A 22,942-nucleotide genomic window follows, 5' to 3' on the forward strand; every position below is an offset into this window, starting at 1 on the left:
TAGTATCAAATTTGACTAATCATAAATTAATTTGAGCTGGTAAGCACAATCCACGTCATCGATCCATGTGAGAACAAAACAATTACCATCCGCTGAATTCCACTTAATCAACGGTCCACAATAACCCATAAGCAATCACGCGGATCGCAATCTTTAGCCTTCCATTTCAAATTTGGCAGAAATTCATCAACCGCCAATATCTTCCGCTCAAAATATTTCAACCCCCTCCAAAAAATTTCCCCCTTTATATAAACCCTAGCTCAGCTCACTTCTCCATCATCAAATCTCTCATTTTCTCTCTGAATTATCTCTCAAAACTTCTCAAAAATGTCTGGCCGTGGAAAGGGTGGCAAGGGATTAGGCAAGGGTGGAGCAAAACGTCATCGCAAAGTGCTTCGTGACAACATCCAAGGAATCACCAAGCCTGCTATTAGGAGGTTGGCGAGAAGAGGTGGAGTGAAGAGAATCAGTGGGTTGATTTATGAAGAGACAAGAGGTGTTCTTAAGATCTTTTTGGAGAATGTGATTCGTGATTCTGTTACTTACACTGAGCATGCTAGGAGGAAGACTGTTACTGCTATGGATGTTGTTTATGCTTTGAAGAGACAAGGAAGGACTCTCTATGGTTTCGGTGGTTAAGACTTTAGATCTGGGTTATTGGGTATTAGTAGTATTTTAGTTTTGTTGATGTAATTGGTTATGTTTCTGAATCTATGAAATATCTTGTTTCTGTGTTTCGAATTTGGTAGTTTTATGCCTATGAATGTGAAGAATGGTTTTATTTTGTGGAAAATATATCTTATTTCTGTGTTTCAATTGCTTCAAAATTGGTTCTTTTCATCTCTTGATAATGAGAAACTGTCTAATTAGTTGTTTTGAACCAAAGTTTGATCTTTTCCTGTATCTATGAATTTGTTTTGCTTTTCCAACGAATTGAAGAACTTTAACCCATTTTAACAAGGCTTAATTCATAGAGGAACACCAAATTCATCAATACATTGAAAATGGCTTTGCCTTATTAAGGGGAATTATACAAGGGCAGCCACCAATGATTGAATTTCTCACATTCTTTGTGTTTCAAACTTAGAGTTGTTATTAATTTGGACATAAAATTTTCATTTGTTGAAAATTAGTAAGTGTTTCTACTTATTTATATCTATAATGAAAAAAAAGCTAATTGATGGGTGCTTGATTAAGTAAGGGTAAAATTTAAAGAATAAAATTGATTTCTTGTTAAAATCTTAAAAGACAACTATTTTGGAATATAATATTATTAATATTTTTGGAATAATAAGAAAGCATGAACAAGAGTGCTTCGTGATTACTCTATGGAGTATGGACCTTTCAAACCTCTTAAGGAAATTTCAATCATATCTCTTTACATCAAAGTGTGTAACATATTACTTCTTTTGTTCCTATTTATTTGATTTTACGTATTAAGTAATTTACTAATATACCTTTATTTAGAGTGTAAGATGAATACGAATTAATCAAGTTAGTCTTTTAATATTGGTCAAATATATATTTTTATGACTAGTCACTTTTAAGGGTAAAATTGGAAGAATAGTCTTATTTATGCATTGGTTTGTGATATGACAAGTATTAATGAACATCTATTTTTAGCAAATACAACATATAAATAGAAACGGAGGAAGTAAAATATTATTAAATCTTATAATCGTAAATTTATTAAGTAAACTATTCCTCCATTTCATATTAGTTGATCCATATTAGCTTATTATGTCTCCTATTTTTTAAAAATTAAATATGCATTTTTAAAAGTAAATTGACCCTTTTAATGATACTTCAAACTAGGGTTGTTCATGGTTATGGTTAAAAAATCAAATCAAACGGCAATCCGAATCAAACCGATATTTGGTTGGGTTTGATTTTAAATTTTGAAAACCGATATTATTTGGTTTGATTTTGATTTTACTAAAAAACCCCGCAAAAATAATCAAATCGAACCGATAAATTAAATATATAAATTTTATAATTATTTATATATTATTCACAATTAAAATATGAATATTTTATTAAATTTTAATTAACTTAAATATTTGACTTTACAATTTTCTCAAGCCCAACTATAACAATCCTAAATCCAAATCCATTAAAATTCATTTGTCTTTACATACCATACTTCACATAAAATAGTCACACTTTATCTTAATTAAAACACTTTGTTCGTGTAATGTTTAATTGCTTAATTGAACTGACCATAACTTTTATGTGGATTGTTTATGTGCTAGATGTTTGTGTCTATCGACGTAAGTCCTCAAAAAAATTACTCGTACTTTCAAATCGGATAAACCAGAAAAACTAAACCGAATCAATGGTTATTTTTTTCGTTTGGTTTGGTTTTATTTTAGAAATTTAAAAATTCAACTAAATTAGTTTGGTTTTGATTTTAATCAATAACCGATCCAAACTGAATCACGAACACCCCTACTTCAAACTTTAAATTTGATTACTACGACTCTAGAATTACTACTTTATATAATTTTTTAATACGTCATTTCTTTCAATTTATGTGTATCTTTCCTTTTTAGTATGTTTCAAAAAGAATTTTATTTTTAATGAAATAATTTGTAAAGACACAAATATGTACAAGTTATTTTATACTACAAAACGTATTTATTTAAAATTAAAATAGTGTCACATAAATTAGAACGAAGAAAGTACTAAGAATAGTATGAGAAAAATACCGCTATTTGTTAAATACTCAAAATTTCATCACCGAAAATTCCCTTTTCAGAATTTCGCCCTCCAATTTCGTCAGCCACAGTTTCCCTCCGTAACCGCCATTGCAATAGGAGAGAGAAAGCTAGAGCGCGCGCGCGGGAGAGAGAGAGAGAGAGAGATTGGGCTCAAATGGTGAATATCGACGAAGAGAAGAAACAGGTCGTAGAGCATTCGGTAAAAAAACCTACTGAGGAACGAGGAGGAAGAGGAGAATCTTCGTTTCTGAACAACAATTATTCCTCAGGAAGCAAAGAAGAAGGAGAACTTACTGCATCTGATAACGATGTAAACATCTCTCATTTACCTCTATTTCTATTCGTCACTATTGATTTAACTTCATTTGCTCGAAATCGCAGCTCAATTTTGCTAGCTCTATGTTTTAAACTTTATATTCATCATTTTCCAGATGTATACTTGCATAGTTTCATTTACTACTGTTTTTTATTTGCATTTTAATGTCTTCCTAGAAGGGGAAACTATACCTCAATCCCAATTTATTTTGTGATACTCAATAATGTGTCGTATAAGATTAATTAGGGTTTATATCCAGTACTTATGCTGGTGGGAGGTAGCAAAACCTGTGGAATTAGTTAGTGCTCACAATTTGACTTGGACAACACGGTTATACAAAACCGATTAGTTAGGTTTTAGAGATTTTCTACATTTTGTATGAATCTCTAAACAAAATGAGAAGATTCTAGAGAAGCATCAGACTTAATTTAAATCAAGTAAGTTCTAGATGTGAAGATTTCCCCCCTATATTCTGTTCTTTCACCTTTGTGTTGCTTTGAAATCCTCCTGAATTTAGTTGTTGCTGCCTTGATGCGAAGTAAAATGTCTTTCCTCGTGTCTTTTCTTTCACCTTCGTGTTGCTTTGAGTGCCTGTGAAGTGTGAACTTTATTTATTATTGAGTTTCTACACTGGTGAGTGTATAAATTTTTTTATGGGGCAAATAGGAGCTATTCTGGGTTATCAAGCTACAGTAGTATTGAGTTGATTGAGAATTGTTTTTGACAGGATCGAAATGTTTGTTCCACTGATCAGCTTACGAGCAGTGTTGCTTCTCAACTGGAGCGGCAGGTTCACGTTGATACAGTGAATGAGACTTCTCAGGATACCCAGGCAGGTATGTCGTTAAGCTCGAGTATTAAAACATTTATATGTTTTTTGAACCCTCGGGGTTTCATCTACCTACTAGGAATGACTGGTGACAGTTTTTTGATCAAACCATCCCATCAGCATATATGCACATTGTTGTTAAGTTCACTTTCCATGCGTGTCTGTTAATTGATTGACTTTACTCTGGTGTTTTTTTGAATAAATTTTATTATTATATTGAATACACTTGGCAACGGTGCTTCTCCTGGCACGTGGTATTACAAAACCATATGATAAAAAATATATAAAAAGTTATTCTTTTCGTACAACTCTTCTCCTTCCTTGGTTCATAGTCCCCCCACCCCGTATGCATTAAGGAAAGGTAACTAGATAAGAGGTTATAACACATATTCTTCTAGTTCTACATTCCATTTTATCTATGGAACTTGCTACTTAATTTGTTTGGTCTTTAATTACATTTCTTGCTTATCTGACTGCCCCGCGACTTATTTGCTATATTTTTTTCCTGTATGCTTTGCAGAAAAAAATACTTCTTCCAGCAAAATGGGTTGCTCAATTGATGTGCCTTCTAGTGCACCTCATGAATCAGCTCATCTGAAGAGTTCTAAAAAGAATCGAGAGCATTTTGTACCATTTCTGATAAGCTTCTCAGATGAAAGTGGCAGTGACTGTGAAAATTCTGGACGGAAGAAGATTTCAGCAAGTAAAAACAGAACCTTGGCTGAGGATAAATTTATTAAACCACCAGCACCTGCTCCTCGAAGACCTCAGAAATTGCAAAAGATTACTAGAAATGAGGCAAAGTTGATGCCAAGCAAAGGGGCTGTAAGTAAGAATGTTTCTTCTTTATTGACCAAACCTAATGGAGGCACTTATGGAAATGCTGCCCGCATGCATAGTTTTACAAAGTTAAACAATCCAAATAAGGTAGCTACCCTTGACCATGGGAAAAGAACAAATGTACATCTGAACTCTAGTAAACTTCATGACTTGCGCCAAATGATTGCGATTCGCGAGAATCAATTAAATCTTGAGAAATTACAGAATACCAAAAAGTTAACTTCAGCTTCGTGTAGGGATGTAAATGTTGTCAATAAAAGGAATTTGGTGGTGAGGGCATCTAGAGAAACTACTAATGATAATTTGCGAGAACTACAAGAACCAGATAAGAAACGCCAAAAAATTATTTCGCCGAATCCAAGTTGGGGTTTCTCAAACTCCCATGAAATTATGTCTATGGTTATAGGATCAGAAAAGTGTGCATTAACGGATTCCGATCAACTGGAACCAGCTGATCATAGCAGTCCTGGAGAAAAATATCCGTCTTGTTCAGTCATTGCTGGACAACTGAAACAAAAAGAGTATCAGGGCGCTTCTTCTTCAACAAATCCATCCCTCACTCTCAAAGATGGTACACATACTCTATTTATATATACAAACAACTTGTTTTTAATGACATTAGTTGCTGTGTAATTCAAATGAACTTATTGCCACAGGTATAGATACTGTAAGGAATCTCAATCAGTGTTCCAGCAATTCATCAAAAGAAATTGCAAGTAAAGCTGCCAATAAATTGGTAAATTCTCGCGTTTATCACAATAATCCCCATCTGGTTGTCTATGTTTAATGTTTTAACATCAAGCGTGAGAATGGGCATTGAATGACTGGTTCAATATCGTTTTGGCGCATGGAGCCTTTGTGTGGATATTTTGAACTTAGTTTCACTAGCCCAAAAGTCTTCCATTTAGTAAAAGTTCTCCTCTATTACTGCAACTACTGCACTTAGAAGACGGTATCTTCCAGAGGTACGATAGTGAAGATAAAATTTCTGTGCCAAGTGGATTGAAATAATTGTCTAGCCTTTTGGCAAGAGATGCTTAATCTAAGTGCCTATGCAGATATTATAAAGTATAAGGTACTTTTTTCCATAGGGGTTTAATAAAACATTGATATAATCTGATAAAAGCCTTAGAATAACTATTTGTCAACAGTTTGATTTTTTAGGTTTGGCCCGTAAATCCAATAATGTTTCCTCTTGGAAATTAAAGACACACATTGAAAATATTAAAAATAGAGGTTGTACTTTCTTTGTCTTGTTCTTCATTATCAGGTTCTCTGGATTAGTTTTTCTTTTCTTGTTCTTCATTATCTTACACGGGTTGTATGGACTACCTTGAGGCCTGTGATAAGGGGCAATGGGTTAGAATGGGAAGGAAATAAATAGAGATGGAATGGTGAATAAGGTACTGTCTTGACTCTTAAGTGCAGTCTTATTCTTGTCCATTCCTTTCTATTCAACCAAAGCAATTAGTCCCTAGGATCAAGCATGAGAAGTTTTGATATTGTTGACATTCCTTCTTCGCTTATACTTGGAGTATGTCGCCCCATCCAGGACTATATTACGTCATCCATGTTCTTATTTATTCCTATGTATATCATCTGTTGTTATAACTTCAATTTTTTTATAGTTAAGCTGCTACGTTGCCTCATTAAGAGAGGTTTTTTTCAAAGGGAGCCCACACAAATTATCTACCTAATTCATTTGGAGTGTAAAACTTTTAGCAATGTTAAGGTCCAATTCGTTTGAAATAGGATGGATCGACAAGCTAAAATGACGGGTCTTGCCAATCAAACTTTGTTTACTATGTATTCCTAAATAATCTAGGTATATAATCTTGTCCTATTAACTTTGTTTCTTCTTCCTGGCCACTACTACAATTTGCTTAGTAAGGGCCATTTTGAAAATGAAGGATAATGACTCTTTATGACGAGATTCAATGCTTTCCATTCCAAAATTTTCATTTAAGCTGAGGTTTTGTATTATTCATGGTTAAAGTTTTTTCCTAGATTTCCTCATCCTGGACCTAGCATGCTTGTATATGCAACACTCTGATACATTTGATATAATATCACTTCCACTGTATCAATTCTGATCGGGCATTTATCAAATCTTTCTTTTTCTATTGATTTTGTTTCTGACTTGTGAACTTGACCATTAAACGATGATGTAGTTGAGTATTATGGGAAGGAAATTACCCGATAATGCCAACTTCCTCTTGGATTCTGAAAGTGAACATATGAAATTACTCTTTTTTTTCTTTTTTTTTTGGTTGTGAGATGGTGGTTATATGAAATTTCATTTGTTTCAACTTAGTTTCCACTGCATGATTCCGAGGTGTAAACTTGTCGAAATGGACAAAGCTATCCTTCCTTTTTTCTAACAGGAAAGATCACACAGAAGGCTTGATTTTTGTCATTGTATTTTTTAAGCTGTATATACTGGTGATAGCGTAGGGGATTTTTTTTGTGTGCGTGGTGTGGTGAACATGCTTTCTGTATTGCATCTATATTGATTTTCGGGGAACTTATATGGCAGATATTTTATTGTCTCTTGTCAACTCGTGTTAGCTTCATGTGCATTTGATTGTGCTATTGTACTTTTTTCACGGATAGTTGCTATCTTTTCCCCTTTTTTGCATTCTAAGGACAAGGCAGAGCATGCTGCTGAACTATGTAGTCAGTACAATCAGCCTCTTTTACAGAAGAAAATGAGTTCTGGGCTTGCTGGTGTTAATGTAACTGAAAAGAGCGGCAGCAATCTAGTCAGATCTAATGAAAACACACAGAAGCCTTCTCCCGATGGTAACAATATTGCAGCCTTCACCCATGGTGCGGGCAGCAATGCTGTGGCCAATGTTGTACGTTTCTGCCTTTTTCTGTCTTCTTCTTTCCTGTGTTTTTCTTCTCCCCTTCTTTTTCTATAACCAAAGCTTAGAATTGCATATTTCTGATAGTTCTTTTTTCCCTTGTGAAAGACATCTCTGAACTTTCCAAGCTTTTGGAACTTCTGTGACAAGCCGAATATTAGTGGAAGCAGCAGAATAGACTTGCAACCACTGTTGAATTTAGAAGAACTTCAAGATAAAGAACTGGAAGAAGCACAGGAATGTCGCCGCAAGTGCGAGATTGAAGAAAGAAATGCTCTGAAATCTTACCGAAAGGCTCAAAGGGCCTTGATTGAAGCTAATGCTAGATGCTCTCACCTATACAGTAGAAGAGAACAATACTCAGCCCAGCTTCGAGATCTTATGATGGGAAATCCAAATTTGTTACTGTCTTGTGGGTCTCCTGACGAGACTGGAATTGGATTGGGCTCCTTACCTGCAATTTCTGATGTTAATTTGCATTCAATTCCCTCTTCAAGTTGTGCAGTGCAGCCTACATTTGACTTTAACAATCAACATAAATCCAATTTAAATGTCCATCCAAATAATGTCGCTCTTCAAAATGTCTCCAGTGTTCAAGAGCATTACAATTTGGCATCTGATCCCTACAGAGAGCCTGATTGTATCACATTCAAGAAGCCTCATAAGGAAGATAATGGTGTAAATAACATGTGCTCCCCATCTGAGGATTTCAGTATGTCTCGAAATGAGGATGAAGGGACATTTCTATTCGAAGATAAATCTCCAGAAAACCATCTGGACTATCAAGGAAACAAAAAATCCAAAGTTGACATGGACAAGAATACGAACAATGCATCAGAGGGGCAATCAACAATGGATAATTCTCAGGATTCTTTAATCCTTGAAGCAACTTTGCGCTCTCAGCTACTAAGGATGAGAACTTTGTGCCAGAAGGAGTGCCCACAAGAGAGCCTGGAAGCTGTAGCTGAAGGAAGAACAGAAAATAATGAGCTTGTGGGAAGGGGGGTAATAGGCGATAGATTATGCGCCGATTCAGAGCGAGAGATTGAGCCACAACAAGGATCTGACTTTCAAGGTAGTGTTCCTTTATGGACATCTTTCTCTGCAGTAGCTCATCTCTGTTGATCACAATTTGACCTATGCGTGCATATGATCTGTAAATCAGAATTTTATTAAACACTAAAATACCTTTTTGGCTATTTGGTAGTGCGATGCTTTTAGATAAACAACAAATACTTCTAATAGAATGTAATAAATTGATTTAGTAAGATGCACAGTATCCTGTATACAAAGGACATACTACAAGTACTACTCAATAGTTAATTGGATGTTGTAGCTGAAAAATATATATGATGTCAAACGATCCATCAACCTCAATGCCAAACTAGTTGGGTTCAGCTATGTGAATCCTTTGTATTTATTGTGCTCTATTTGGGTCCATTTCATTTCAATGAGTACTTTGTTTTCTTAAAACAAATTAAGGGTTTTCTAAAGCCAAAGGTTCTCTACATCCTTGAACTTATTTTGACAGACATACAAATCTCTAAAAAGACTAAAAAGATCTTGGCAACAGCAGATCTTACGTGAGTGTGATAATAATCAAGTTGTTATCGTGAACTAGCTTGTATTGCATATATGGTAAGCTTAGCTGGTTTGGTTTGTTCACCATATCCACTATTTGATGTAGTTTCCTGGACAGGCAAAATTCATTTGTTGCATCACTTGTACGGTTGTACTAGTTGTTAGGAGCAACTATTTTCTTTCTTATTTTTGTACACTTTTGGTTTCAATTCTCCAGAATGTTCATCACGAAATCATATTTTTTGAAGGTCATGATATCCATGCTCTTTTAGACGTCATATATCAATGAGTTGTCATAAATTATCATTTCAGAGATTGACATTCTTTATTCTGTTTGAGCCAACTTTTTTTATTTCTCTTTCCTTTTGAACTTTTTATTAGGTCATGATGTGATGAGTACGATGTTTAAGATGCCTGCTGAGGTGGACCATCAGTGCAACAATGAGAAGTTTGGTTCTAATTCTGCATCCCCTTCCTCTTATATTTGTTTAGATAGTTGTATCACCACAGGCGATGACAAATCTCAGTTCGCAAGCTCATTCACCTTTTCATATCCTATATTGAAGAGTGCTATCTTAGACTTTAAGGCTTCAGATTCCATGGATTTACTCAAATTGCAGATTAGAAATTCCATTGTACGAACTTCTCATGATCAGGGGGAAGACAATTTTGTTAGCAGCACCATTCCAAGCATTTCAAGTGCGGTCTCAGTTGAAGCAGCTTCACTGGATTTAATTGGCAGTAAGAGTGGGTCTTACTCTTGCAATTTTACCATTGACCCGCTTTGGCCACTTTGTATCTTTGAACTTCGGGGGAAATGCAATAATCCTGAGTGTTCTTGGCAACATGTTAGAGACTACTCTTCTGGCAGTAGAATGAAGGTGACATTGGATAACGATGGTATGGATCTTCTGTTTGAAATGCGTAAGATATCGTGACAGTTCCTTCATGTCCAACATGTGGAGTTAAATTTTTGTTACTTGTTTTCTTCTGTAGACAGGGTTGGATCACCAACTCAAGGACAGCTATCTTCTGATGAAAGAACTCTTACCAAGTCACTTGACTGCCTTGGTATGGCTCCCCCAACTTATTTGGTTGGCTTGGATGTTCTGAAAGCTGATCTGCAGTCATGTAAATCCATTCTAAGTCATGAGAACAGCCAACTGTGGGTGAAGTGCTTCAGTCTTACCTTTGTTCTCTCTAGTCAGCTGCCCACTGATTTGCCATTTGACGGGCCGTTATTTCATGGCGCTAATGCTCGTGTTGAGGTCCAGGGTGGTTGGAATAGGCAATCACTTTATTTTCAAAGCAGAAATGGATCATCGGTTTGTCGAATCATCCTGTTCTTTTCTAATAATGCATGGGTGTGGGGGATGAAATGAGGGGAGGAAAAAAGATGATTTTTAGCTACTTATATAACGCTTTTAGAAAAAGCTGAACTTTTATTTTTATCAACGATTATAGAAAACTTGCCTTTGAAATACCAGTGCATCTGGAAGTATTAATTTCAATTTTCCATACATGAATCAAGAAAAATCATTTTGCATCTCCTTGCTGCTTGCCAAAACAGTATCTGTCTGTGAGAAGAATTTGGTGATTGTACGAACTCTTAAACTTAAATATATTTTGGTTTTTCTGGGTCATATTCTATTTTTATTTTTCCTTGGGAACGTTTGTAATTAGTCAAGGCATCTGAATCTATCTAAAGAATGCAAATGCTGTGTTATTGGTTATGACCTTTTATATCATGCTACTAGGTTCTTTCCGGGGGCTCTTTTAACTTCCCATTTCACTATAATGCTCCTAGCCTTCTTCCGTTATAGGAGTTTCATAATCTGGATTTTTAGTCATCAATGGTGGAATATCCCTTTTTGTTCCCTGTCCTTGTATAGGATCGAGTTCGCTATGCAGCAAGCAAGGTTTTTTTCAACCTTCTGTTGCAAGCAGATAAATAGTTGCTTCCCTTCTTTGGCACGTGTTGTCAGTGCTGTAACTAATCTTCTAATAACTTAACAGGGTCCATGCAAGGAACTATCCGCTGATGATGACCAGATTGTAGAGATGGCTCTTCTTAATCTCAGTCAGGAGGCTAATAAACCGAAGGGAAGGTTACAGGTATGTTTTTTGGTGGTGATTATGGGTTAGATATTTGGATGGTCAGTAATCTCATCCTTCTAAATTTTGCGTAAACATGTAGGCTCTTAAACTCCTTGCTCGAGCTTTGGAAGTTAATCCTACGTCAGCAGTTGTCTGGATTGTTTACCTGTTACTTTACTATAGCAGTCAAAAGTCCATTGGAAAGGATGACATGTTCAAATGTGCGGTATGCAGTATTTCAACATTGAACTCTACTACTGTTAAAACAGAATATTTTAGTTGGTTCAAGGTGTTAATACTATTAGGAAGTCTATGTGCTGAAAAACATTTGTAGTTTTGTACATTATAGGCATAGGAATATGGTAGCTAATAGCTCTGATGGTGCGCCAAATATTTTTTTAATTGCATCAGAGAGCACCAGTTTGTTTTACACATTATTAGGTTAAAACTGTGAAAATCGACCGAACTGAATTTTTTTAAATTTATTTTGGTTCAGTTTTTCTGGTTTAAAGTTTTCAAAATTTTGGTTTTTCGGTTCGGATTCGGTAGAGAACCCGATTAAACCGAATAACTGAACTTCTGCATACATATGCTATTTCTGATTTCAGTTACCTCTCAACGTGAGAAATTATGTTACTTTTGCAAAGTGGGCAGTAGGTTTATTAGCATGGCTAACTGTTTGAAAAAGCATTTTATAAATTGCCATTTAATTTGCAATGATGTCTCACAAAAAAAATGAATTTTATTTTATATTTGAGTTCATTCCTTTTCCAATGCCTATTTGACTTTAGAATTTAGATATATTGTTCTACTGCATTCTACTGTAGTAGTATCTTCTCAATTCTGGAAGTCAAATGTAATTATCACATATCCTTGTCAAATTGATGTAATTATGTCATGTTCAAAAACCCAACATAAAAGGTACAAAACAAAAAAACGAACCAAACCAAATTAACTTCGGTTCTGTTTTGGTTTTTCTCATTTACCAAACCGAACCAAATGTCCACCCCTAGTTTTAGTCCCCTTCTCCAAGTTATGTATTAGCCTTCATCCTAATAGATGGGCTTCCTGAAAAATTGTCATAAATCCACTTCAGCGGAGGTTTTACTTTGACTTGTGAGTTGATCTATGATTCACTTCATTATCCACATAGATACTGATAAAACTTCTTATTCTGCAATCCAGGTTGAGCACACTGAAGGCTCTTACGAACTCTGGCTTTTATATATAAATAGTCGAACACAGCTGGATGAGAGGTTGGCTGCATATGATGCTGCACTCTTGGCCCTGTGTCGCCATGCATCTGTATCTGACAGAAATGCTCTTTTTGCCAGTGATGGCATATTGGATATACTTTTGCAGATGATGAATTGTCTGTGCATGTCTGGGAATATTGCTACAGCCATTGATAAAATCAATGAGCTATATCCCACAGAAGAGAAATCTGATAGCCCGTTCAGACTGTCTCTTCCTGATATCATTACATGCTTAACCATTTCTGATAAATGTGTTTTCTGGGTCTGTTGTGTCTACTTGGTTGTGTACAGGAAACTTCCTGTTACCGTTCTGCAGCGATTTGAATATCAGAAAGAACTTTCTTCCATAGATTGGCCGTCTACTGACTTGACCTTTGATGAGAAGCAACGTGGTGTCTCTCTGATGGAATTAGCAGTAGATTCTCTAGCATTATACATCGATAGAGAGTCTCTTGAAGATGAAGCAAATCTCAGGGCAGCACACCTGTTTTCAGTCAATCACGTTAGATGTGTAGTGGTGCTTAAGGGTTTAGAATGTAGTAAGAGTTTGTTAGAGAACTATGTCACGTTGTATCCATCATGTCTAGAACTTGTTCTGATGTTAGCTCGGGCAGAGTATGATTTTGCAGATGGAAGTTTTGAAGGTTTTGAAGATGCTTTAGATAACTGGTTTGATGAAGTTCCTGGAGTGCAATGTATTTGGAACCAGTATGTCCAATGTGCACTCCAAGACAGGAAAAGAGATTTTGTTGAGGGATTAATGGCTCGATGGTTCCAGTTTTCATGGAAACACAGATATTCTCAAAATAGTTGTCTGGACGCAGTAGATAGTGACAACTCCCAGTCTTTACCAGAGTCTGCTTCAGTATCTGATATTGCAGCTCTCTTTTCCAATTCTATCCCGAATGATTATGTATTTGGGATGCTGAACTGTTCCATCTATAAGCTATTACAAAATGACTACACTGAAGCTCAATTAGCCATTGATAGGGCATTGGAGTCTGCTTCTGTCGAGAGTTACAATCACTGTGTGAGAGAACGTCTTTTGTTTCCGCGTGCAGAGAATTTGGACAATGATGGGAAAGTATTGAGACTTCTGTCTGGTTATTTGGCTGATAAGCGTGCTTCCGTAACATCTGAGCCATTGTCCAGACAATTCATCCAAAGAATTAAGAAGCCTAGAGTCCGGCAGCTAGTTGGCAAATTGTTATGTCCGGTGTCATTGGAGCCTTCCATGGTCAACACAGTTCTGGAAGCATGGTATGGTCCATCTCTCTTACCTGAAAAGAAAGACGAACTCACCAACTTTGTCGACGTGGTTGAGAGCTTAATGGGGATACTTCCTTCCAACTATCATCTGGCAATTTGTGTATGCAAGCAGTTAACGAGAACCTCAAGTCCAGCTAACGCTTCTGGTGGCGTCTCCTTCTGGGGATGTGCTCTATTGATAAGTGCATTATTTCAAGCTGTTCCTGTTGCGCCAGAATATGTATGGGTAGAAGCTGCAGATATTTTGCATGATCTTACAGGTTCCCCGTCCCTATCTGTCAGTTTCCTGAAGAGAGCTCTGTCTATATATCCATTCTCTGTGATGCTGTGGAAATCTTATCTCAGTTTGTCAGAGGCTGAAGGAAATTCAGAAGCTGTTAAAGAAGCAGCAATGGCAAAAGGTATTAAACTCCAGTAACTAATACACACACCCATCGATAAATCTCGGGGCAGTTTTTTTGATAGAGTACTGAGTTGTGTATTTTTTTTAGAGAACTAGAGAAGTGTACATGTACAGGAAAATCATATAGTTTCATGTTGCCAAAGGCGTTTCTTTGAGAGAAACATTTTTATTCAGTAGCTTATGAATGTTTAGAGTAAAATTTACCGTGTTGGCTGAATGGTACAACAAAAGATTTACTCTCATTTCTTGAACTATTGTGTGTTTGCTTATTAGTTTTTTTTTTTCAGTCATTGAATTTTGTTATTGAGTTGAGGGTCTATTGAAAATAGCCTATCTACCTCACAGAAAGTAGGGGTAAGGTTTGTGTACATCTCACCATTTCTAGATCCCGCTTATGGAATCGCACTGGATATATTGATGAATCATCAAATTCTATAGTTTTCCTAAACTCATACACATAAACTATTGTCATATTGTGGTTACCTTTGAATGACATCCTATTTTTAGCATTAACGACCACCTCACCGATTGAAATTGCAATAATGACGATATCCTTTCGATAATAAGGAAATTGATTACATGAACTTTAGTAACAAAAAAATAGTAATGATTTTGAAGGGCCCAACCGGGTTCGAACCGGTGACCTCTTGATCTGCAGTCAAATGCTCTACCACTGAGCTATGGACCCTTGGTGATCAAATCAGTAAGAGTTATATAATTCATATTATTTTCTAATGGTTCTTATTGGAACAAACAAAGGTAGAAGTATATAAGCCCCAAAATGAAAGTTAGCTCACTTAATGGAGCTTAGTAAGAAACTTTGGCTTCAATCGTTATCTTAAATAATTATATAGCATAAATTCACGTTGAGGCCTTGTAAACGAGCACCATTTCCTAAATTCCAATAAAATCATAGATCAACAAAAACATATTCTGAACTACGTCACTGTGTATAGGGTGTCACCTTCTTATTTGAGTGAGAAAAAAACATCGAACACTAATAACGTTCAATCAACGCATGAGTCTAGTGGTGCTTGTAACTTTTCTTATTTCGACTTGAATTGAAAATATTAAACCAAAAATCTCGAAAGAAAAACAATGTGTCTAACCTTTATCAACCCCTTCTGTAAAGAGGGATGCATTATTGACTGTTTTTTTCCCACATTAGACAAAAACAAATTCAAAATTTTAAGTTCGTAAATATCAAATTCCAGGACACTCGTGTGATAGAGCTGCCCTTGGTATGTGTGACATCCATTTGGGGACAGAAAATTCATGTTAGCAAAATTAAAAAGTTTGCTTTACACAAGAAACACATTAATTAAACTACATATTTTGTCCTTTAAATGGGTGGTCTTTAATTTTCTCTTCAGTAATCAAACTTGTGCATAGTAAAACATAAGTTCTTTAATAACTGAAGTGTCATACCCAGACATTACATGGGATATTATGATACGAAAGTAAAAGCTCATACCCCACAAAAAAAATTATTTATTACAAGAAACATAATTTAAAACCAACACAAAATAGGAACAAAAGTGCAAATGACCCAATTCCTCTTGATTGGCATGAGTCGAGCTTAAATTGAAAAACATGGTTCGTGAAGATTTATACAACAATTCAACTTTTTTTGATGATTGAACCATAATTGTAATTTGTACACCTGTTAAACAATACTTTAATATGCTCCTTGTTCATTATTCTTTGTCTACAACAATTACAAGTACACCTCAATCTCAAGCCAATAGAATTCTCACTGTCCATGTTACTCAATTTCCTCAACTTTCATTCATCTGAATTAATCCAATTTCTATTCCCAAAAACTTTTGTATGGGAGACAAGATTTTCACCCTCTTAGGAATAGAGACTTTAGAAAACCTCCATGGTCTGAAATTCTGTCATGCGGCTATTGACACGTGTATAAACACATAATAACAACAAATACGCCTTAGTCTGAAACAAGTTGGAGTTGGATATATGAATCCTTCCCCGCATAAACTCAACTCATGTCATCATGATACCAAATAAAATGGAAGTGAATTAGGTTAAATGTATATAAATAAAAGTAATGGTAACAATATTAGAAGTCCTATAACAAGACAAACATTTTCCCAACTAGTAAATGTCATCAATGTGGATCTTGTTCCTCAAATTTGCCTTATCTAGAGCAAAATCTGAATATATGTATAAAGACATACTTCAATAAAGAAAAAAAATGAGACTACCTTTCGAGTTTCGACTATCTTTCTTCTACTTTATTACTAACAACTTATCTCTCACCACACGAACTCATGCCATATGTAGTAACATAAGGTTCAGCAAGTTCGCTCGTAAAACTCAGAGCATTTCTTGCTTCAAGCCTACTTGTTACTGATTCTCCAACCAAGCATACAAGATGGGCATGCACAATGCTATTTCCTAGGCAAAGTAGTTTATGTTTATAGGTTTCTCCCATTAGCACTACAATCCAGTTTAGTACTTGAGCCACGACTGAAAAGACATCTCGTGCAAAAAAGCAACATAACCAAGGAAATGAAGAGAAGTAGCTAAACATACAGTGTGTGTATGTGTCTATGAGCGAGTATATTTTGTACCTCAATCCAGGCAGTTTTTATTTTCTAATTGGGGGGGGGGGGGGGGGGGAAAAGGAAGCAACTTAAGTGCATGGTAAAGAAATAATGATGCTTCAAAGTGACAAGATGTTACTGGACTTCATGAGTAACAATGAGAATGTATCAAAGACTATTGAAGTTCTCTGAATAGATGAGACTTAAAAGATCAATGTAAAGAAAACAATGATGCTCAATGTAACAAGATAGCTCCTTGATTTCATGAGTAACAATATAACATGGATTAAAAAGTATTGAAGTTCTCTGAGAAGAAGAGACTTTAAAGAGTAAGGTGATCGGGAACGACAAGCCAGTAGTATAACTAACCAAGTTCTACTTCCCCAAAACTATAATCACTTAACATAAACAAGACACTCACGCACTCAACATTCAATTCCACCAGCTCGGCTTCTGAAAACATCAAGCCCCATCTCTGTAGGATCAGTTGCTTGCAGCTCTACCTGGAATCCATCAAGCTCTCTCTTGAACCTGTCTTTGGAGCTTGCATAAATCATCTTGCTTCTCACCCTTGCCGTGTCAGGTGACCTTCAACAAAAGACAAAACAAAAGGTCGTGATAACCAAGAGTATAAACCGACAAGATGAAAGTTTATATCACTAAATTTGAGTAAAACATACCAAGCAATAAAGAATATTCTGCTCTTCTGGCAGTTTTCTTCGGTCATGAAATCAAAGTCATAGACAGCATATCGACACTCATCAGCAGGGAGGCCTGCAGCGAAATCCTCATAGCTTTCAGTTGGTTCACCAAGCTTTTCCACAACAACCTGCTTTTGCTTCTCTTCAATCTTATAGATGATGAAACGGTAGGTTCTTTTTGCCTTCAACTCTAAAAACTTCAGCTTGCAATCATCATGCACAGCCATCCCAGATGCTGCATTAGCCTACAATTTTTTATAATATTACCCCAAACGTTCTATAAGGCGACACATTGAACAGAAATACAGAGGAATAATAATGGGATAACTACCCTATCTAGATCAACAAGTTTGTCTTACACCTATAAATCATTAGGTTAAAATTATCCAATCAGTCCAATCACACTTCCAGATACTCCGCCTCCCCTAAAGAACAAAGAATCAACAAATAGAAGAACAAAGAAAGGAACCAAAGCCTGCAGTATTTAAGATCTTCAAGTCCTATTCATTACTTCTAGAATTTATCTTTCCCACTTAAAAAAACATCCAGCAAATGAGGTTGGTCATTCTTCAATTCTTCTGCCTCAGAAGAGGGAGGGGGAAGAACAGTTGCATCAACCTGTGAGACCTAACTACCACATCAATTAAATTAATAAAAGCTCCAAATGTAACTTCCAAGTGTTCCAGCACCAGAAACTTTGTATAATCAAGGCAAGCATCATTCCATAAATTTCAAGTCAACTGAAAATTGATTTTGGGTGTTCGAACCTCAATGAAATTCTAAGAATAGAATAAGCACTGAACTTAGTAGGCATTTGGACATGCATAATTTGCAAAACAACGTTTGTTTTACAATTTGTCTATTACTTCAACTTCAACTTGAAATATATAATCTGATGTTCAATAATTGGTTTAGGAATATTTCAAGTGAAATAATGATTTCATTCCAGCTACAACTTCAAAAAAAACAAAAACAAATCCAGCTTCAACATCAAATATTAATTTTTCAGTCAACCAAAAATTGTCAAGACGGAGCCTTATTTCCCAATTCGAGCAAGAAATTTTATCCAATAAAACATACATTTTAACTCTCCACACTCCTATTCTGAAATCTGAGATTAACCCTGGACTTTTTCATAATCAAGCAAGTAAAACTAGAAGTTCTACCAAGAACAATATCTAGATGACCGAAACATAAAAGGGTTATAGACATGGTCAAACACACAGAAGACTCTGCATGCAAGACAGGCCGGTAGCAAATAACTCACAATCCAAACCATAATCTTACCAAAAGAATCAACAACAACAACTAACCCCGTGTAATCATAGAATTATTTTTCAACATAATGTTAGGTTATACATTGAATTGAGTTTTTGAAATTTTTTTGAAGATAAAAGAGTGTTTCAAAAGCATTTTTTTCAAAAAAAAAACTTTTCCATTCACAAAATCTCAATTTTCTCAAGCTAATTGCATGTTCAAACAAAACTTCAATTCCCAAATACACTTTTTCAACTTAAACTTCAAACACTACTTTAACATTTTTTATTTCAAATACATCACAGTTTTAATGTCCAAACGCTACTAAGTAACCACTGAAACAATGATCTAAATATTGATTTAAGAAAAAAAGGAGCTCTTCATAGCTCAAAACCAATAGATCCCACAGAGCAAAATTAAAAATATAGCCACACTCATCAATCTAACCAATATACTGAAATCAGATCCATAAAACACAAAAGAAATCAGTAACCTAACTGAAAATTTTCATCAAAATTACAGAAAATCATGTCTATTATGCATACACTTTACAGATCGAAGTACTGCTAAATTAAAATCTTTAATACATAAACTTTTCGTATATAATAAAGTTTATATATACAAAAAAAAAGAAGAGGAAAATCGACTAACCATGATTGAAGGAGAGAGAACAGATGGGAAGAAGATGAGAAAAAATGGAGAAAATTTAGGGCTCCGATAAAATTGGTATTTGGGGGAAAATGAGACCAGATACGAAGAAGAGGGGTCCTAGTTTTTTCTCTCTTTTTTCTTTTTATCTTTTTTTATTTTTATTTTTTCGGAGAGGTCGATTATCATTTAAATTTTGTATCTATTTTGGAAAGTTTTATAAAAATAGTCTTGGCGTTACACATTCGAAAGGTTGAAATAATAGAAAAGTTATGGTATTTTTCACAATTTTTTGTCTAGCGAAACAATATTTGAATATTATTTTTATTTGATTTATCGTGTTATTGAAATGGACAAATTGCACATATGTTACCTAATTGTTATAAATTTTGTTGGAGGGAGAAATTTTTAGTTCAAGTTATTCATATTTCTATGATTTAAATCATCGTGAAGAATCACTTATCTTAGTTATTATTAACAAAAAATTATCATAATTTTATCTTTTTCTTTTTTCGCAATTCAAGTTTGTAATATATATACTACTATGTCTTAAACTTGTGATGATATGCTTAATTTGATTCTTATTTTTTTTCAATCTTTATCCCATCTTTCAAATGTAAAAAGAGTGGTGGGATAATAGACTTGTATTTTTAATTAAAGTTTTTGTTATAATTTCACATATCAAATATTTTTAACAGAAATTAACTAATTTATTGAATAACTTTTTTTGATATAAATTTATATCAGTCTTAATTCAAAGTATGATATGTTACCCAATGTGTTATGCATGGTGACATTGATTTTTTTTTTCTTTCTTTTTACCCCTCCTCCAAGAGCTTTCATCTTTTGTTTTTCGATGACTTAAACTCGACACCTTAATGTTGAAATTAAGGAAAACTTACCATCTGAATAAATTCCTCTTATTTTGACATTGATATTATAATGTTCGTTGTTCAAGACGAATAACGTCTATTGCATAAAATCAATCACAAATATTCAATACCTTTGACTTAAAATTGACTACGATGATAAGGAATTACCTACTTGTTGCTAAGTAAAAGCTATCAAATGTAGAATTGTCGAGGAGAATTGATGCAAAACATGACAATTTATTATGCTCTATTACAATATGAGACTTGAGTTTCACATTGATATTAATGTACGCTATTAACAAGAGTTGTGGTGGACTGTGAAGGGGTAAGTACTCCTTAATTCTTAATCAAAATGTCTCGAGTTTAAGTCTCTTTGGGTACGGAGTCGTTTTTGTTATGACACCTTTGTTAGGAAGCGCTTTACCCCCTAAGGTGAGACTTCGCAGCGCGAATCCAAATTTAGTCGGGTTCCAATGTGGGTACCGGACACTGGTAGGAAACAATTTTTTTTTGGGAAAAAGGTCTAATAATTTTGCTATTTAGAGTTGATATAACCCTTGTTATGAAAGTGACTCATATATACCACTACTATTATATAAATGACTCACATATATCCTTTAACCGAAGTGGAAAAAATAATTTAAAATTTAATTTTTAATTTTTTTTTTTTGAAAAAAATATAACCCACATGGGGTATATTTGATCCTCCCCACGGTAGCCCCCTAAACTTGGCACGATCTTTCACTTAGACACCTCAACTGAATGATTTTCATTTTAAACACCTAATGTAGGGTTCCCATGTATCACTTTAACACTCTTTGCACAGACTTCTGTTGACCATAAGCGCGTGCAAGACAACCGTTCTACGTGGATTAACTAACCAATTATATGATGCCAACTCTTAAACCTCTTTACACGTCGTTTTTTTTTCAAACTAAAAGAAAAATGAAACCATTCTTTGTGATTTTTCAACTTCCTTCATATGATTCTCTCTCTTCTCCGATGAAAATCCTAGGTAAATCTCCCTTCTCTTCACATGTATTTCTTTGTTTTTCCTTCAATTCGTTGTTAGTAATAACCATTGTTGTATTTTATGTCGCCATTTTTAAGGTTTAAGGTTGTATTGACGAGGTATCGGGTTGTGCGACATTGGAGAAATTGAAGAAATTGAAGGTAATGGTGTATTTTATTTTCTACATTTGTTGTTGTTTTCTTCAAGAAGGTGTATATTGTTGTTGATTCCGCTTTCTTTATTTTCATTTTTAATATAGGTTTTGGCTGGTAAAGTAAGGGGCTTTTTGGGTATTTCCTATTATTGGGGTCTTCTTTTCGAGATATGAACAACTATATTTTAACTTGTTTTCATCATGGGGGGTGTGTTGTTGGAAACCCTAACCCTACTTACCAATGAGAAGTAGATGTATTTGGTGTTGGCACAAATAAATACCATTTTAGTCTTGTCGAGTTTCTTTCTTACACTAAAGACCTTAGGTATACAAATGTGAAGGAATTTTACTGTGAAGATAACAATGAATAAGTTCAAGTTACTTCTGATACTCAATTGTTAGAATTTGTGAAAGACTTGGTAGATGGTGATGAGTTTCATGTGTATGTGGTCCATGAAGTTGATGAATTGGAAGAATTGCCTGCTCCAACTGGTCTTTTACCATGGTCTGATCTTGTTGATGAATTTATGGGTATAAATACTGAGGGAACTGTGGAGAATGATTCAGATTTGAATGAAGTTGATACAAAACTGCCTAGAGGTGATACAAATCAGAATGAAGCTGAATCAGATCTGCCTAGTAGTGACACATATGTAGATGTTATTCCAGATGAAGATGATTCAGATGTTGATGAAGAATTGAGATCCCTTAGGGCTGAAAGGGGAAACAAAAGAAATCCTAATCTTAGAAAGAAAAGAGATAGGGAGAAAAAAACAATAACTAAAGAAGTACCAATAGGTGAGGCTGGTGTGGATAGAGGTTTTGAAGATATTGGAATAAATAAGAAGGATAGATATGTTGGCAGATTGGGAGGAGATGAGAAGTATATTGATAGCTCAGAATGTGATAGTGATGATAGCACTGATATGCTAGATGTAGAAGCTGTTAGAGGTGTTGATCTACCAGGCAGAAGAAAGAGCAAAAAGGTCAGATATGATGATGAATGTATTGTTGCTATTTTTGAACTTGGAATGATTTTTGAGAATGCTAAGGAATTTAGAAAGGATTTGGCAAAATATGCTGTTGAAAAAAATTATCAGATTAAGTTAAGGCCTAATGAAGCTCATAGAGTGAGAGCTAAATGTAAATTCAAAGAAAAATGCAAATGGTTGTGTTATGGTGCTATTGATAGGGATTCTGGTAACTTTATGATTAAGAATTACTATCCTATACATAAGTATTTACCATCAAATAAGAACAAAATGTGTACAACTAAGGGTGTGTTTGGTATGAAGGAAAATGTTTTCCATGGAAAATGTTTTCCTAGAAAATGTTTTCCTGGAAAACAAGTTGATTTTTGACTTATTTTCTCATGTTTGGTTGGTGAGTGGAAAATATTTTCCGGAAAAGATTTTTAGTGTTTGATTTATGAATGATTTTTTTTTTTTGAGAAATATCTTTTATTTTTACTAGAGTAAAAAATAATTTTTGAAATTGAAAATATTTTTTAAAAACAAACTTAAATTTTTTTGGGGGTGGGTTGAGGGTAGGGG

At 34.8% G+C, this 22,942-nt stretch overlaps 3 protein-coding genes and 1 non-coding gene across 4 annotated transcripts; 2 read left to right on the plus strand and 2 right to left on the minus strand.

The window, feature by feature from the left end:
- Positions 1–272: 272 nt before the first annotated feature.
- LOC125856508 (histone H4) lies at positions 273–816 on the plus strand. The gene has a single exon (XM_049536069.1). It carries the CDS (start codon positions 328–330, stop codon positions 637–639), a length of 312 nt encoding a protein of 103 aa, XP_049392026.1. The 5' UTR covers positions 273–327; the 3' UTR covers positions 640–816.
- A 1,946-nt stretch (positions 817–2,762) lies between these two features.
- Positions 2,763–14,402, plus strand: LOC125854261 (uncharacterized). The gene is made up of 11 exons (XM_049533757.1): positions 2,763–3,030; positions 3,764–3,872; positions 4,386–5,276; positions 5,362–5,441; positions 7,351–7,563; positions 7,681–8,647; positions 9,535–10,053; positions 10,150–10,478; positions 11,170–11,268; positions 11,351–11,476; positions 12,436–14,402. Exons 1-11 carry the CDS (start codon positions 2,875–2,877, stop codon positions 14,191–14,193), a joined length of 5,247 nt encoding a protein of 1,748 aa, XP_049389714.1. The 5' UTR covers positions 2,763–2,874; the 3' UTR covers positions 14,194–14,402.
- Positions 14,403–14,794: 392 nt separating this feature from the next.
- TRNAC-GCA (transfer RNA cysteine (anticodon GCA)) lies at positions 14,795–14,866 on the minus strand. Its single transcript has one exon. It is a non-coding gene; the product is annotated as a tRNA-Cys (tRNA).
- A 2,120-nt stretch (positions 14,867–16,986) lies between these two features.
- Positions 16,987–19,502, minus strand: LOC125854639 (actin-depolymerizing factor 2). Its single transcript, XM_049534226.1, has 3 exons — positions 19,355–19,502; positions 17,426–17,691; positions 16,987–17,333 (listed from the first exon to the last, which is right to left on the minus strand). The coding sequence occupies exons 1-3, from the start codon at positions 19,355–19,357 to the stop codon at positions 17,171–17,173; spliced, it is 432 nt and encodes a 143-aa protein (XP_049390183.1). The 5' UTR covers positions 19,358–19,502; the 3' UTR covers positions 16,987–17,170.
- Between the last annotated feature and the right edge of the window lie 3,440 nt (positions 19,503–22,942).

The sequence above is a fragment of the Solanum stenotomum genome, chromosome 2 (genome assembly GCF_019186545.1).
Source record: "Solanum stenotomum isolate F172 chromosome 2, ASM1918654v1, whole genome shotgun sequence".
Classification (NCBI taxonomy): domain Eukaryota; kingdom Viridiplantae; phylum Streptophyta; class Magnoliopsida; order Solanales; family Solanaceae; genus Solanum; species Solanum stenotomum.